The sequence below is a fragment of the Arvicola amphibius genome, chromosome 17, assembly GCF_903992535.2.
Source record: "Arvicola amphibius chromosome 17, mArvAmp1.2, whole genome shotgun sequence".
NCBI classification, from domain to species: Eukaryota; Metazoa; Chordata; class Mammalia; order Rodentia; family Cricetidae; genus Arvicola; species Arvicola amphibius.
This window is the reverse complement of record NC_052063.2, coordinates 33,064,860-33,081,281: the sequence shown is the minus strand read 5'-3', so window position 1 is coordinate 33,081,281 and position 16,422 is coordinate 33,064,860. Positions and strand designations below refer to the sequence as shown.

Here is a 16,422-nt window from a genome sequence, read left to right as displayed (position 1 = left end):
GGAATTTTTTTAATTGCTCATGAATGGTTCACTGAAAAGACACCATCATTCATATAATACCCAGCCACAGGCTTCAGGTGAAAGGGACCAAGCTTCAAGCTGACCCACATAGTTTTTTTGGTGGTATGAGAGTTAAACTCAGGACCTCATGCACACCAGCAAGCACCCCTACCACGGACCCGCACCCCCAGCCCTCGGACCCGCACCCCCAAACCGTTTCTCTAATAAACAACAGCTCTCCTATGCTTCTACCTTCCAGTAATACCACTAGCTGGGCACACCCGGATCAAACCTGTGACCCTGAACTGCCACAGCTTCAACTGGGATTAAAAACCTAACCATGAGGGAAGAGGCTCCTTCCCTGCCATTCCGAATGAGTCCATGTTCATTGCACACCATGTTTGGGGGAACGCAGTCCCTGGAAAGGACTGAACACAGGTGTTCTCAGAACAGGCTGAGTAGCTCCAGCGTTGCCCCAAGTCCAGTGTTTGGGGAGTCAAAGAGTTCTCATTCCTACAGTAACCACTGTCCTGCGGTCACTGTAACTGTCACTCAGAACGCTAAAGTTCCGTGCCCTTCAGACAATATGCCGCCGACTGCCTGAAATCAGTGGACAGCAATGAGCCCAGAACCTTCTTCCACCACCACCAACTCTCTTTGCCCTGGCATTTAACCCATCCCTCATTTAGCCTCACTCCCAGTCTATGAGGTAGACGGGGGAAAAAAAGACCAGATTATTTTTTCTAAGTCGTATAACTCACAGGTGTCAAGTCCACCTTCCTCTGCTACCTCAAGTACTGCCACCTAGCAGCCAGCGTGAACTATTCGCCAGCAAGCAGGGGTCCCTCCTCCAGCTACCAACGCGCAGCCACACTTGGACTCTGAACCTATGCTGAGGAGCCTCCCCACACCCTCCAGCCTTCAGAAAAGCCCCCATGAGAAAGGAGTCTCCACGTGCGTATAAATGATTCTTTATGCCCTTCCCCCATGCAATGGGGGGTGGGGCAGGGGGAAGTCCCCCGCCCTCATGCAGGGAACGGGAGGTCAATGTTTACTAGTCTTATTGCCAGATGCCCTGTGGCCATGGGGTGGGGAATGGGGGTCTACAGCCCCTTGTGTTCTGGCATTGGTCTCCCTTTACCAAGTCACCATGGTGGAGCCAGGGGACTGGAGGCCCTAGAGCTGAGGTAAAGATGGTTCTCTCCAAGAAGAAAAGCTGCTCGCCCGCCTGCCTGCTGGCCGGCCATCCTCAAAATGAGCACGAGGTGGTGTCGGTGGGAGCTGGAATGTCATCCAGGTGTCTCTACTCTGTGGGCAGTAGAGGCCAGACAATGTTTCCAAGCTTGAGGCTGTCCGCAGAGATCCTCAGTGGTGGGCCCGCTGTGCCCCAAACACCTTGTTTAGGCTGTACCTTCAGCAGCCAGGAGGGCTCATCTCTGGCTGCCGCTCTGAGTTGAAATCCCTGCTCCTGGAGTCCAGGTCAAACTGTAGTGACCCTCATGACAACCTCTCGACCAGAATGAGAGCTGGAACGGGCATCCGGTGGCCGCAGCTGTCCAAGGAGATGCAGGATTGTATAACCACAGCGCTGAGGCAAGAGCGTCCGCATGCGCTGGGCAGCTGGGGGCCGGCTGGGGGCCCCAGCCGGGGGGCTGGTCCTTGAGGTCCTGGGGCCTGGTTTCCCTGCTGTCCCTCCCCCTGCATCTCCTCCTATGTCCTTGGTCTTGTCATAATTCAGGACCTTCCACTGTTGGTTCACTGCTTGCCAGCGCTTGAAGATGCGGTAGACGGAAGAGCCTTCGTGAACGATGAGGCCTGAACAAGAGGGATGAGAGAACCAGGGTGAACTGCTGCCCACGTATAGGCCACGGGTCCGTGAGCATTCGTGTCTGCAGACTGAGAAGACAGAGCACAGAGGACGGCCCCAGGATAGCCCCGACAGTCTCCAGGGGTTGGGTTAGGACTATGAAACCGAAAGATGGGCAGGGAGTCAGGCGAATGAATAAAGGCGATGCTAAGCGGGTAGAGGGAGGGCAGAGAGGTGTCCTCACCTATGCAGACGACATCCATGAAGCCATACATGCCGTAGCAGATCTGGAAGAGAAGATCCTGGCGCTGCCACTTGGCTGAAGGGCTGAGCGAGGACCAGATGAGCCAGGAGATGCTGGCGACGAGGAACAGTGAGCCCAGAACTATGGCCGCAATCTGGACCTTCTCGATGACAGTCAGGGAGATGGCCTGCCACTGTTTGGGAGAAAATGCTCCAAAAAGTCACAGGAAGGGATAGGCAGCGGGGCAAGGAGAAGATTCCAGAAGCCTTCCCTAAACCCCAGGCAGGACTAGCAATCTGTCTTCTCCATACAGTGGTCTAACCTAAGATGAGACAACTAGTCTAGCTTATTCTAGAAAGGCGCGATTGGACAAGAGCTTTGAAACCCAAACATATACATTGGCACTCCAATCTTAATTCCATCTCTTACTGGTTGAGTAATTCTACGTGAGTCAGTGCCTGTGTTTCTAAAGACAGGCATAATCATGATACCCAGTAAGAAGAGTTAATATACAACAAACGGCACACAGGAAACAGAGTACACGCACTATCATCGCCGATATTATCTTTTCCCTCCCTGTTGTTCTAAGGTCCCTAGAATAGCGCCAGAACAGAGTCTTGGAATGCCATAACGGTAGAGGGAGGAAAACAGCAAAGAAGATGGACCCGGCCTTTGCCCATTCTGAGTCCTCTCCCGGCACCTCACCTGCAATGGGTTCTTGGTGCTGATCGCCAGGACCTGGTACTTGAAGTAGCAGAGTTCACAGCTCCAAGAGCCCCTCTCACTGATCCAGCGGATGAGGCAGGGCTGGTGTGTACAACGCACTGAGCCGTCACAGCGGCAAGGACTCAGGAGCTCCCCCTGGAGGAAGAGAGGGGAGGGCCCCAGTCAGCCATCATCACCCGGACCCCTTCTGCTGCACTCCTGGAAAGGAAACCGCTTACACTACTACATTTAAGTGCTTTGGCTTTTAACCCAAAGCAGGGTTAAGAAAGAAGCAAAGAAGCTATGGCTGCAGTATAAAAGTAAGAAGTCAGAGCTCAAGAAAAAACTTCTGCAACTAAAGGGATTCAGTTTGGGGTGGGAGGGAAGCCCATTCTCCCCTTGCCAAGAAACTGCAAAGGTGATTATGACAGCCTTTCCCTAAGGATCTGGAGGGAGGGGAGAGTCAGAGCGGCTGAGCTATGCCTTCCTTCACCCACTCCATAGTACTTCCAGCATATAGGTCTGGTGCCAACTAGGATAGATAAAACCACACTACAATGGGGAGACGTTCTGCGGTCAAGAGTGGGACAACATGGTCCCTTTTAGTCAAGCAGTCATTTCTCACGGCACAGGGATGCCCTCCGGTACTATCCCGAGACAACTTTACCTATAAAATTAAACAAAGAAGGCTCTTTAGAATGAACTGGAAAGTTGCAGATGGGAGCAAAAAGTGCCTCACCAGAGGAGAGACTGAGTGAGGCAGGGTCCCGGCCGGCCTCTCCTCTCAAGGTGCGAACAAATGTACTCTCCTCTCGGCCCACCTCGGGAAAAATGGGCTCCCTCAGCTAATGGCGACGACCCTAAGGTGAGGGAGCAGGTGCTAACAGCTGTCCCTGATAATGGGTGACAGAGATCCTGAGCCCTCCTAGGAGAGAGCCCCACCCCATTCTGGGAGCCCCCGACTCCCCCTGCCCCAATCTTGACACACTCCAGCAGTCTCCAGACAGGCCAAGCTCACCGCACTCCCACTCGGGGTCCTGGGTCCCGCCCAGCTGCCCCAGGCCCCGCCCCCTGCTCCGGTCTCCGCGGACACCCCAGGTGCGCGCCCCCACCCCTCCCCGCCCAGCCAGGTGCTCGGGCGAGCCTGACCTGCTCCGGGCCTTGGAAGCAGATCCTGCACTGGGGGGTTCGGAGCCCACTGTCCAGGCTGCTGCTGAGCGACAGGGCGTCCAGCGCGCCTGGGGGCGGCGGCGGCGGCGCGGGCGGCGGCGGGGGTCCGGCCCGCGGTTCCTTGTCGCCGGCCAGGCCCCGGGCCCGCGGCTCCGACCCGTAGTACTCCTCCTCGTCGCCGTCGCCGTCCCGGGCGGAGCAGCCAGCGAAGGGCGCCCAGCCGCAGCCGCCTCCCCCGCCCCCCCGGGGCTGCGGCTCGGCCCGGGGCCGCCCCCCGCCCGTCAGCACCAGCAGCTTCAGCTCGTTCAGGAACATGCGGAGCCGAGACTTGAGCATCGTCCGGGCACCGGGGGGCGGGGGGCGGCGAGCGAGGGGGGGCTCCCGGGCGGCGGGGGGAGGGGCGAGGACAAGGCCGGGAAGGGGGCGCGCGCGGGAGCGCCGGACCGGGCCGGGGTCTCCGCGGCCTGCAAGCGCCGTTCACTGCTGCCACCGCCGGGGCTCCAGGGCCCGCGGGGCCGAGAGGGCCATCAGCCCGGGGATGGCAGGGTGGACAGGCATGGCCCGAGCAGGGGCAGGGGGCGGGGAAGAGGCTCAGGGGGCCGCGCCCCGCGGGTCGGGGTCCGGAGCCGGCCGGGAGCCGGGGCTTACGCGCCCCGGTCCTCCTGCGGCGGGGCCGCCCCCCATCGCTGTCCTCCCGGCCCCAGTCCCGCTCCGACTCCCGGATCCGGCTCGGCTCGGCCCGTGCGCTCGGCGGTGGCAAATGGCGGCTCCTTCCGGCGGCGGCGGCGGCGGAGACCCCCCCGGAGCGGCGGGCGGGCGGGGCGGGAGCCGGGGAGCCGGTGAGGGATGGAGGGAGGGGTGGGGCGGGGAGGGGGAGCGGAGGAGAAGGGGCCGCGGCTGCGCATCCCCGCCCTGCCCAGCACGAGCAGGTGTCCCCAGGGGCGGGGCGAGTGTGCGAGACAAGGAATGAGGGGAGTGGCTAAGGAAGGGGAGTGTGTACCCTGGTAGAAGAATAGGTGTGTGCGCGCGGGTGGGCGTGAGGATGGAAGGTAGAGTCGTCAGAGGCTGTAGGTGTAACGAGGCCCAGAGGTGTGTGCACAATGGGAATGTGCAGAGAAAGAGCTCCGCAAGGGGTTAGAGGTGTACGGGCGTTGAGTGGGCAGGAGATGGCCCCTAGTAGCACACAAAAGATGGTAGAGGGTGCCGGGCACGGTACCGTGAGATGGTGGTGTGCAGGAATCAGAGTGTGTGAGACACGAGCGATTGATTCTAATGTGTGAAGGTGGTGAACGAGAAGAAAAAGGAATGCCAAACGCATGGGTGTGTCTTGCTTGATGCCCCCCTGTCCTCAGCTCCACTACTCTGAAGTGAGTACCACACATACACGCGTAAATCTTTGTTTCAAGTTGACCCCTAGAACTACTACCAGACTATCATTTTTTTTCCCGGCTTTATGTTTACACCTTCCCTCCCAGCCTCTTTGTGAAGCTGAGGGAAAAAGGATTCCCCGGGAACCCACTGGGTCAAAGACACAGAAAAAAAATTAATTAGTAAAAGAGTAATTAACAGAGAAGGAAGGGAATGAGCAAGTCGAACAAGGGACAGATTGCCAAATTAAGACTCCTCAATGGAAAGTGGTAGCGAAGACAGTCATGTTTGTGCAAAACATCCAAGTGCTTTGGGTGGACCAATGAATGAAGCAGAGGGAAAGTCTGTGAGTTAAAGACAAAGAAGATAGTTTTTCCTGTAAGCACAGCGAGCTGCAGTGTGCTGATAGGAGCGGCAAGATGAAGCAGGTAATACCTGTACTGGGAAAACCAAACCAAACCAACCAACAAAAATAAATAAATAAAGCAGGTCAGTGATGGTCTTTAATTCCAGCATTCGGAAGTCAGAGGCAGGCGCTCTCTGTCAGTTGGAGGCCAGCCTAGTCTACCAATTTCCAGGACAACCAGGGCTACACAGTGAGACCCTGTCTCAGGAAAACCAGAACTGTGTTAATAAACTCACATACACGTAGCCTTTCAAAAAGCTAAACCCCCCCCCAAACAGCCCTAGGAATGTAGCCAATGAAACACCCACCTCTCCAGCCCCTTAGCCCTGATGTTTTTCTTACAGTCTCCTTGGCACAAGAAGCAGCAGCAGCAGCAGGAGAGGAAATCTGTCTGATGTGCCTCCCATTTTGTCCTCGATTATGAGTTACATTAATATTGAGTCGATGCTGTTACATTGACGTGTGTGTTTGTGTGTGTGTGTGTGTGTGTGTGTGTGTGTGTGTATCCACTCCCCACCCCCCTCTCAGACAAGGTTTGATTATGTGTTCCTGGCTAGCCTGGAACTCACTAACTAGATCAGGCTGGCCATCCACCTGCGTCTGCCTCTGCCCCCCAGCCCCTCCCCGGGATTAAAGATGTGTGCCACCATGCCCCACCATGTCCCACCATGCCCCACCACTGTTACATTCTCAACCAGGAAAGTAAGGATAAAAGTTAGAATGGAACACGTGGCAAACCAGATGCTAAAATGGTTTCAGGCTAGTTGTGGCTCAGGTCTGGAATCCAAGCACTTGGACTTCAGAGAGTTTGGAGTCAGCCTGGGCTACAAGGAAAAGACTCTGTCGAGAAAAAAAAAAAGAAGAAAAGAAAGAAAGAAAGCAACGAAATTAATCGTAGTGCATGCCACTAACCTACTGGAGAGATGGAGCAGTAGGACCAAGCAATCAAACATTTGAGGCTAGCCTAGCTTCGTGTCTGTTTCAAGGTCAACCTGGGTTGACCTTATCTCATTAAAACAAAATTCCACAAAAAAATAAAGCAGAGCCATAGTCGCTGCTCAAGTCTGTAAAAACAGCATTTAGGAGGCTAAGGCAGAGCAACTGCTGTGAACTTAAGGCCAGCCTCGGCTATACGTCTCAAACATGATTTCAGTTTAGGGTTTTGGAGTATAGCACAGTGACTGAACACATGCTTACCACATTAAAAAATTAAAAACACTGACTCCAATTCCTAGCACTTAAAACCAATTTTATTTGTTTGTTTGTTTGTTTGTTTGTTTTGAGGCAGGGTTTCTCTGTGTAGTCCCGGGGCTGTCCTGGAACTCTCTCTGTAGACCAGGCTGGCCTCAAATTCACAGAGATCCACCTCCCTCTGCGTTCGGGGTTCTGGGATTAAAGACGTGCACCACCATTGCCTGGTTAAAAAAAATTTTTTAAATTAGCTCGAGATTTTAGGTTGTTTCCCACAAGTGAGTACATGGTTCTTTATTCCCATATACCTTAATGATGGGAAATAATAAAGGAGTTGGAGCCCATAAGACAACGAATGTCCAATATACCTGTCTACCTAGATTTCTGTAGGCAGACACACCACTTGAGAAATGCTATTTAGGCAAGAGTAGCGCTACAAAGGCTGCCCTGAAAACTAAAAGGGATGTGACACCAATCAAGAGTCGCAGGTTTGCAGAGACACGAGATTCTCAGGCAACGTGGTGGTCTACAGTGGAGCTGGTGACCGCGCTTGTACATGCTGTTGTCTATTCATATGTACAACCACACACACATGTAACAGAACACAGAATCTTAGTGTTAAGAGCCTTTTACGATCAAGTGTCCTTATTTCCAATAACTCCTTGCTGCTTTGAATGTTCCCAGGGAGGTTTACAAGTTGGAAGAGGGGAGGGCCACTCTTCCCCTGCAGTGGCTAACTATATTAATCTTTTCTTCCGTCCATCTTTTAATTCTAGTTTCCCCCTCAGATAGAAAGTGTCTCCTCCTCGTTTCATAAGACCACACTCGCCTACATTAGCTATCCTTGTCGTTACTTTAAAGGGCGGATGACTGAAAAACTCCAAAACAAAAACATCGCATACCAAGTGAAAGGAAGCACTTAGTAAAATTTTGTTGAATGAACGAGTAAAAAACAAAGACGCAAATACGAATGTTTCCCCACGGCGGTGGAGTGAAAACGTAACAGCACCATCTCTGGTACCAGGATCTCCCACTAGCACCCCGACCTCCCGCCCACGTACAGACGTGTAGTGAGACTAAAGACGCGCTCAGGCTCGGCCTTGAGCCGAGTGTGGAGCGCTGGTTGGCCCGGTTGCCATGGCACCGCCTGGTGCTCCACCCTCTCTCGCCCCCACACCCCCCCCTCGGCAATCAGGGAACGGCACCCCAGTCACGTGCCACACAGCGTAACCACACCTCTGCTTCTCAGAGCAAAGTCGAGGTGTCACGTGGGATAGCAACAGGTCACGTGGTCGCCCCCGGTCCCCGCCCCCTTCCTCCACCACACCCCTCCCATCAAAGCGGCCCCGGTCACCCAGTGCGCAGGACGGATGGAGGTCACGTGTCCCGAACGTCCGGCGTTCGCCCCGCCCCCCCAGTTTCCGCGCGCCTCTCTGGCAGCTGGTCACATGGTGAGGGTGGGGGTGAGGGGGCCTCTCTAGCTCGCGGCCTGTGTCTATGGTCTGGCCCGTAGCGTCCAGCTGCCCGGGACCGATCCCCGGTGTATGGCGCCGCAGGAACCGGCTCCCGGGCCCAGATAAAGGGCCACCTCCCCAGCTCTCGGCCGGGCGTAAGGTGAGTGCAGCCCCTTCCAGGGATGGGGTGCCAGTCCCCGCCACCACCGCCTCGCTCCCCTCGGGTGCGCGTCGCTGGCTGCTTATGGAAGGGTGGCCCAAGGGCGGGAAGTGGGGCCTTTGTGGTCACGGGCGAGGGTGTGATTTTAGAGAATGAGGTGTGGAATCTTCGATACCCGCCCTGTGCACTGTGTTGATCTTCTTTGTGCCCAGTGCGGTGTCCTCCGAGAGAAAAGCATTCTTTTTTCTCCAGGACATCACGTGGCTGGAGGGCTTGGTGGTAGAGCCTTTTGTGTTACCTGAGGCGCGGGCTCTGCAAGTGTGAAGGGGATGGGCTGCTGAGTTGGTGCGGTCGCGGGCAGGAATTCCTTTGTTACTGCTGGGACATCCCCCTCCCAGCTGTGAAAGAGAGTTTGGTATTTGAAGCCTCTGTGATTGTAGGAGATCCCCTGCTCCGAGAATGGCAACCTCTCGGTATGAACCAGTGGCTGAAATCGGTGTCGGCGCCTATGGGACGGTGTACAAGGCCCGGGATCCCCACAGTGGCCACTTTGTGGCCCTCAAGAGTGTGAGAGTTCCTAACGGAGGAGGAGCTGGAGGGGGCCTTCCCATCAGCACAGTTCGTGAGGTGGCCTTACTGAGGAGGTTGGAGGCCTTTGAACATCCCAATGTTGTACGGTGAGAAGGTTGGGTTGGGAGTCGGGAGGAAAGAATAGGATCTGTAATTCGGGTGTGTGGTCAGGAGTGGGACCGTAGAAATCTGGGGGCCACGATGGATCAAAGGAGGTTGGCCCGTTGGTGACCATTTATTTTTGTCAGGCTAATGGATGTCTGTGCTACTTCCCGAACTGACCGAGACATCAAGGTTACCCTAGTGTTTGAGCACATAGACCAGGACCTAAGGACATACCTGGACAAAGCCCCGCCTCCAGGCTTGCCAGTTGAGACCATCAAGGTGAGTGGGGTGGACACTGAGAAGTGGATTGGGATCTTTGCAGTAGAACTTGTTGGGATTTTTGGCCACATTCCATAGTTTCCAATGGTCTGTGCTTTCTTCTTCAAAACCAGGATCTGATGCGGCAGTTTCTAAGCGGCCTAGATTTTCTTCATGCAAATTGCATTGTTCACCGAGACCTGAAACCGGAGAACATCCTGGTGACAAGCAATGGGACCGTCAAGCTGGCTGACTTTGGCTTAGCCAGAATCTACAGCTACCAGATGGCCCTCACCCCTGTGGTCAGTAGAAAGATGGCCGCCCAAATGGGCTGGGATGGTGGGTAGGATGTAATTGCCCATAGGGACTCAGGCCATCCTGGACTTGATGTTTCCCAAGCCAGGCAGCTAGGAGTCCCGTGACGGGCCCTCACTGGTGTCTCCTCTTCTGTTCAGGTTGTCACGCTCTGGTACCGCGCCCCTGAAGTCCTCCTGCAGTCCACCTACGCCACACCTGTGGACATGTGGAGTGTTGGCTGTATCTTCGCGGAGATGTTCCGTCGAAAGTATGGGACTTGAAACTCTTTTGTTTTTGAGACAGGGTTTCTCTCTGTTCTGTAGACTCCCTCTGTAGACCATGCTAGCCTTGAACTCAGATCTGCCTGGCTCAGGGCTTGGAACTCTTAAGCCACCTTCAGTTCCACAAGCCTGTTATTATTTATGGTGTTGGATGCTGAAATCAGAACCGGACGTACACGGGGCAAATGCTCTATCCCACCAAACTACAATCCCCACCCACGTCTTTTTATAAGACGTATCTGTTTTTGACCATGCTAGACCCCCAACCTAGGCTCTCGCATGTGTTAGGTGCGTACCCTGCCACCCAGCTATAGTCCCAACATACCCTGTTGGCAGCCTTGCCTAAAACTGGAAATGACGAATCTCCTGAAATGCTTCGGAGTTGGAAACATCACACCCCCTTCATCCTCTGTCCTCTCTAATCTGAGCCTTCATGGTTGGCACGCTCCTGTTCCTGAAATAATATATACTTGGGATATTTTTCTACCTTAGGCCTCTCTTCTGTGGAAACTCGGAAGCCGATCAGTTGGGCAAAATCTTTGAGTAAGTATTCAGTCAGGAGGAAGGAAATTCCCTTTCTGAGTTCCATTTCTGCTCAGCTCCAGTGGGCAACTGGCTCACCCTGGAGATGAGAACCGGAAAGGCCCCCTGAGCAGGGTTGTCCTATCCCTACAGTCTGATTGGGTTGCCTCCAGAAGAGGACTGGCCTCGAGAGGTCTCTCTGCCCCGAGGAGCCTTTTCCCCGAGAGGGCCTCGGCCAGTGCAGTCGGTGGTGCCGGAGATGGAGGAATCCGGAGCACAGCTGCTGCTGGTACTGTGCATGGGCTGGGGTGGGGGCGGGGGTGGCTCTGTGGATGAAGCTCTTAGGACATAAGTGTGGACCTGAGTTCAAATCCCCAGAACCAAGCTGTGTGTGGCAGCTAGCTTCTCTAGTGTTACTACAGCAAGATGGGAGTGGGGGCAGAATTCCCTGGAAGCTCACAGGCCAGATAGCCTGGTGAATACAGTACTGACAAGAAAGTGAGGCACCGTGACACGCCCACATTCTCTCACACATGAACACGTGCACACACAGACCAGCGTGCAGCCCAGGTCTGGTTAGTGGACAGGCTGTGGTTTTCATTGCTGCTGAGAATGGGTGGCAGAGGAGGGCGAAGGAAACCCCTCGCAGCTTTGCTGGAGTGGGCATCCCCCTCTTCCGCTCTTTCTGACCTTTGCCTCTCCCCTTAGGAGATGCTGACTTTTAACCCACATAAGCGGATCTCTGCCTTCCGGGCCCTGCAGCACTCTTACCTCCACAAGGAAGAAAGTGACCCAGAGTGAGGAGTAGCTGGCTGCCTTTCCTCGTCTCTGGACACCGAGCACGAGACTCAACCTCTGCCTTCCTCTGGGGCTGTGGAGACTCCTCCAGTTTTTTACAGAGAATATTTTAAGCCTTAAATGACATTCCCTTCCCCACTTCTCCTTAGGAGGCTTACCCTCTTGCCCCCCGATTCTCTACACTAAAGGGCGGGTGTATCTGTCTTCTCCCCTCCCTGATTTATATTGGGATCTTTTTTATACAGCAAAACAAGACAAAGAAATATGGTCTTTTCTTTAATGTTTTTCTGATTGGCTTTGCCTTTGGGAGATTTGAGGGCCCCGTGGGAAGGTTCCCTGTAACATCTGTAGACGGTTACACAGGACCCAGATGAGCAGCCCAACTCTTTGGCTGACAAGGTTGGAAAGAATCTTTCAATTCCTTTCTCTGAATACTCAGTTAAAATGGCTTTAGTTTCGAGTTCACTGCTTCATTCTGAGTCCTGCCTTGGCAAGACTTGTAGAGCTGGGGCTCTGGTGGGACTATAGTTCAGTGGTGGGAACACTTGCCTGGCATGTGTGAGGCCCTGGGCTAAAGCCCCAGCACCCCCCCCCCAAAGTTGTTTCCCCCTGGCACTTTCTGATTTGTCCTTGGAGCCAACCTAAGGAGTAAAAAGGAGGGGAAACGGTTATGAAGGGTATGCAGCCCCCACCCATGCTTCTAAGAGTATTCTCTAGGGAGAGGTATCAAGTTTTCCTTTTCCTATATCTTGTTCCCATCAAAATATGTATTGATGAGTTTTAGGAAATGAGGCAAGGGGCCTTTTTCTTTAAAACAAAAACCAGATGGCGGTCCCCACCCAGGTTTTCAAAAATTTAGGTGTGTGGGGGGGTGGTAAAAAAAGCTGGGAGAACCGAAAACCAAGTCAGGAGGATCCAGAGACTTGCTGAGTGTGGTGACACACCTGTAATCCTACCACCTGGGGGCTGTGGCAGGGGGATCCAGAACCCAGGGTCATCCTTGGCTACATGGAAAGTTGGAAGCCAGCCAAGGCCGTCTGGAAGACCAAGCTTATAGAAAGGCGCTGGGGTTGGCTCGGGGGTCCTTCTGATTCCGGAATCTCATTGCCAGCCAAACACCGAGGATCTACAGGAAAGGGAGAGAGAAAGCAAGTTATTTTCCAGTCTTGGGTTTTAAGGCTTATAGGTGTCTACATGAAGGAAATGGGAATCATTACCTCTGTGAAGCTAAAGAAGAGCCCAACACCACCTAGGATTTTCAGGGCTTTGTCTGAGTGTTTAAGGAACTTCTCCCCACACATCTGGCACGGAGAACTCCTGGTCTTGCACATCTGAGGACAAAAGTAGCTGCGGTGCACGTCATTCCCAGACTGGAGCCCCACTTGGTTAAACCCTTGCAGCCTCTATTTCTTTAGCATCGCTCAGTGGAGACTGATGCCTCACCCTGCGGCGACCTGTGCCCCTTGCCTACTTCCTAGCTGTGCTCCCCATCCTTGAACTTACCGCACCGCAGGAAGTATCGTCTTGTGGGTATGGAGCTGTAAGGTTGAACAAACCACAGCAGTCAAAGCTTCTCTCCAATTCATGCCGGGTACTGTTGCTCATGACCCACCAAGATGCATTGATGACATCTGTCTAGAGCATATAGGCAGAGGAGCGTCAACCTACCCCTGCACTCCAGCAAGGGCAATCAGCACACAGAATCCCACAGACACAGGGCGCATGTCATGGTCACAATGTCAAGTGTCTCAGAGTCTACATCTTAGGGAAGTAGCCATACATGTCAGAGGATGAAGGTGTGAAATGGTCAGACTTAGCTCTAAAGGCGGGGAAAGCACGCACTTGAGAGGGCATCACCTTACCTGTTTGCTGCGGTTAATAGCCAGACATGAGCAAGAGATTCCAAACTGGAAGATGAAGACCAAGCCAAGGATGATCATGTACTGAGAGGAAGTTATGGCAAAAAGATCTGGTTTCCATTGAAAATATCTCAGTGTGAAGGCCAGCCTGGTGTAAGTTCCAGGCTAGCAGGACTATGTAGCACGATCCCATTTTTTTTTTTTTTTTAAAAATCTCACTCAGTGTAATTTGTAACTGCAATGTGGCAGGCGAGGGGGCAGAGTTCAAGGCCCTTCTCTGTCCATAAAACCATAGTTTTATCGAGTTGAGAACAAAAATGTCAATTTCTGTGAGTTACAGAATAAAAACAAAGATACATCTGAGGTTTCCTGCCCCTCTAGGAAAAGCCTACCCAGGGACCCCAATTACTCCAGGTCAGGATACAAAGAAGAGCAGCACTTGGTGGTGATTAACAGCCCCCACGAGACCAGCCACCGCAATCAGGAGAAGGAAGACTCCCACAGCAATGACTCCTCCAATGATGTGAATGCTGGACACCAGACCCAGGCCCTTGCCCCAGGCAGCCACGCCAATGAGCAATAAGCCCACGAGCTGCAAGAAACAGAAAGTAGAGTACACTTCAGCCTGATGTGGTGGCTCACACTTGTGATCCATGCAACCTCAGCACAACAAAGTTCCAGGTTAACCTGTACTCGCTACATAGTGAGACCCTGTCATCGCCAAAGAATTCTAGCATGCAGCACGGCCAAAGGCTAGTCCACGTCCCCTTGTGATAGATAAATAGGGTAACCAACTGAGATATGCTTTCTGGGCGCTCTTCGCAAGTAACTTGGAATAGCTGGGACCGTGGGGCAATGGCAGTAGCGTCTCGAGATACGAACCCCTCAGGGTTGTCCAGCATCTCTATTCTGGGAAAAAAACTGGAGCATAAGTGAAGACTGGGACTATAGGCCCACAGTCTTCGATCCACCCCTCCCCACCACCAAACAAACCCCTCATCACCGGAAGTCTCTTCTCTTCCACGGAAGTCCCCAGGAATTCCCTCTTCGCCGGAAGTTTCTGGGAAGCTTCCCAGAACCCCTAGTAAACCCCTCTTCCCACCGGAAGTACCCTAGAAATTCTTCCCTTCTTTCCGTCCCAGAGCTTTCCCCACCTCCAAATCCTCACCATATAAACCACGTTGAGAGCACATAACGCATTCTTGGAACAGGCAAATCCGCCGCAAACCATCTCCCCAGTTCTGGGGACCCAAATGGTCCCAAGGACTTGAGGAGAGGGTATTGGGAACCGTCTTGTAGGACTCCAACAGCTTCTATCGCTTTAAATACAAACCAGTCAAATCAATTCTCTGCGCCTGCACCGTCCCACCCCTGCCTCTGGATTGGCGAAACTCGTGGCTAATCCAGGACATCCAGGATTTCAGTGCCAATCAATCTGCATTACGTCACCAGCCCGCCTCCTAGTCCTTCCCTCACTTTCTTCATTGGACGAAACTTAAAAAAAACTGAAGACTGGGTTTCTAGACAGTTTCTTAGGGAACAGAGCCTAAACTTCAAAGCCCTGGATTCCTGTGCTCCGAGCTGCGACATTAGGAACCCGAGGAACTCAGGTGAACAGAAAAAAAAGGGGGGCTTGTAGACGTGGGAGGAAGGGGCTCCTCCCCTCCAAGGATAACCCTTCCCCGCCGTTTACCTCATGTTTCACGGTAATCTCACGATGATGCCGTCGTTTTGTTGTTCGTGCGTCACACTCTGGATCAGCAAGAGGACACAGATATTGAGCTGTGCAGCCCAGCTAGAGAGGATCCAAGTCAGGCATAGCAACAGCCGGCAAATCCTCACGCATTTGTTAAATGTGTCTACTAGTACGCATGTCCTGTTCTGCATTCCTTCCTCTGCAGTGACCATGCCAGAAATTCAAGTAGAAACCGTGACTTGGAAGCCGGTGCATTCCCATTCCTGACAAAATTACAGGCGCAGACTGGTGTCCTTAGAACACATGGCTGGCACAAAATGACACATGTGTGGGGGCGGGACCGGAATATGAATAAATAAAGAGTATCCATACTTTTTGTTTGTTTTGTTTTTTGAGACAGTGATTCCCTGTATAACAGTACTAGCTGTCCTGGAACTAGCTCTTGTAGACCAGGCTGGCCTCGAACTCACAGGGATTCGCCTGCCTCTGCCTCCCGAGTGCTGGGATTAAGGGATTAAGGCGTGCGCCACCACCGCCCGGCCATACTTTGTTTTTTTTTTTTTTTTTTTTTTTTTTTACTCTAAGTGCATTAGCCTTTTGCCTGTACGTATGTCTGTGCGAGGGTTTCAGATCCCCGGGAACTGGAGTTAGACAGTTGTGAGCTGTCCTGTGGATGTTGGAAATTTAATCCAGGTCCTCTGGGGAAGCAGCCAGTGTTCTTAACCACTGAGCCATCTCTCCAACCCCGATTTTCCATACTTCCACTTCAGATGGGGGTATAATGGGTCAATAACGTTATTGCATAAGCAATAACATAGTACCCTTTGAATAGGAGTGAGAGATGGCACAATCCTTCCCTACAGTCTAGTCCTAATGGGGGAGTCAAACTGCAGGGTTTTAACTTTGGGACTGACTATCTGTGTGTGCAAAGTACTTAAGCCCTCTCTACTTCTTCAGCCATAAAATGGGGATAGATGGCGATGCACCTACCTCTAACAATGCTGCTCTGGAAACTCCCAGATTCTTGTGAGCACTGAGGGAGCTAGAATATATAAAATGCCCCAGTCAATACCCAGTACCTAGCAACTCGGTTATTACTGTTTAACCCATTTTTATGGAGTCCAGTAAATGATCCAAACTTAACCCCCATCTCTTTAAATATAAAGCTGTCCATAGTTACTCTTTGTAAACTATCCTCAAAAAATATGCATGAAAATCTAAAGAGTTGGTACTCAAGTTCAGTCCCCAGAACCCACCTGGTGGCTCACAACCATCCATAGCTCCAGTTCCACAGGACCCAACACCTTCTTACCTACAGAGGCACCAAGCACACACGTAGCACACATACATATGTGCAGGCACACTCATACACAGAAAATAAATAAATTTTTAAATAAAATAAATAATGGGGCTGGAGAGATGGCTCAGAGGTTAAGAGCACTGGCTGCTCTTCCAGAGGTCCTGAGTTCAATTCCCAGCAACCACATGGTGGCTCACAACCATCTGTAATGAGGTCTGGTGCCCTCTTCTG

General features: G+C 52.8%; 3 protein-coding genes across 3 annotated transcripts; 1 reads left to right on the top strand and 2 right to left on the bottom strand.

The window, feature by feature from the left end:
- Positions 1–955: 955 nt before the first annotated feature.
- On the bottom strand, positions 956–4,262 carry Marchf9 (membrane associated ring-CH-type finger 9). The gene is made up of 4 exons (XM_038314927.1): positions 3,906–4,262; positions 2,757–2,912; positions 2,052–2,244; positions 956–1,815 (listed from the first exon to the last, which is right to left on the bottom strand). Exons 1-4 carry the CDS (start codon positions 4,260–4,262, stop codon positions 1,481–1,483), a joined length of 1,041 nt encoding a protein of 346 aa, XP_038170855.1. The 3' UTR covers positions 956–1,480.
- Positions 4,263–8,311: 4,049 nt separating this feature from the next.
- Positions 8,312–11,616, top strand: Cdk4 (cyclin dependent kinase 4). The gene is made up of 8 exons (XM_038314528.1): positions 8,312–8,505; positions 8,946–9,182; positions 9,324–9,459; positions 9,573–9,740; positions 9,894–10,003; positions 10,509–10,559; positions 10,692–10,827; positions 11,247–11,616. Exons 2-8 carry the CDS (start codon positions 8,965–8,967, stop codon positions 11,337–11,339), a joined length of 912 nt encoding a protein of 303 aa, XP_038170456.1. The 5' UTR covers positions 8,312–8,505; positions 8,946–8,964; the 3' UTR covers positions 11,340–11,616.
- Tspan31 (tetraspanin 31) lies at positions 11,600–14,556 on the bottom strand. The gene is made up of 6 exons (XM_038314529.1): positions 14,364–14,556; positions 13,620–13,787; positions 13,199–13,279; positions 12,840–12,971; positions 12,554–12,667; positions 11,600–12,462 (listed from the first exon to the last, which is right to left on the bottom strand). The coding sequence occupies exons 1-6, from the start codon at positions 14,424–14,426 to the stop codon at positions 12,388–12,390; spliced, it is 633 nt and encodes a 210-aa protein (XP_038170457.1). The 5' UTR covers positions 14,427–14,556; the 3' UTR covers positions 11,600–12,387.
- Positions 14,557–16,422: the final 1,866 nt, after the last annotated feature.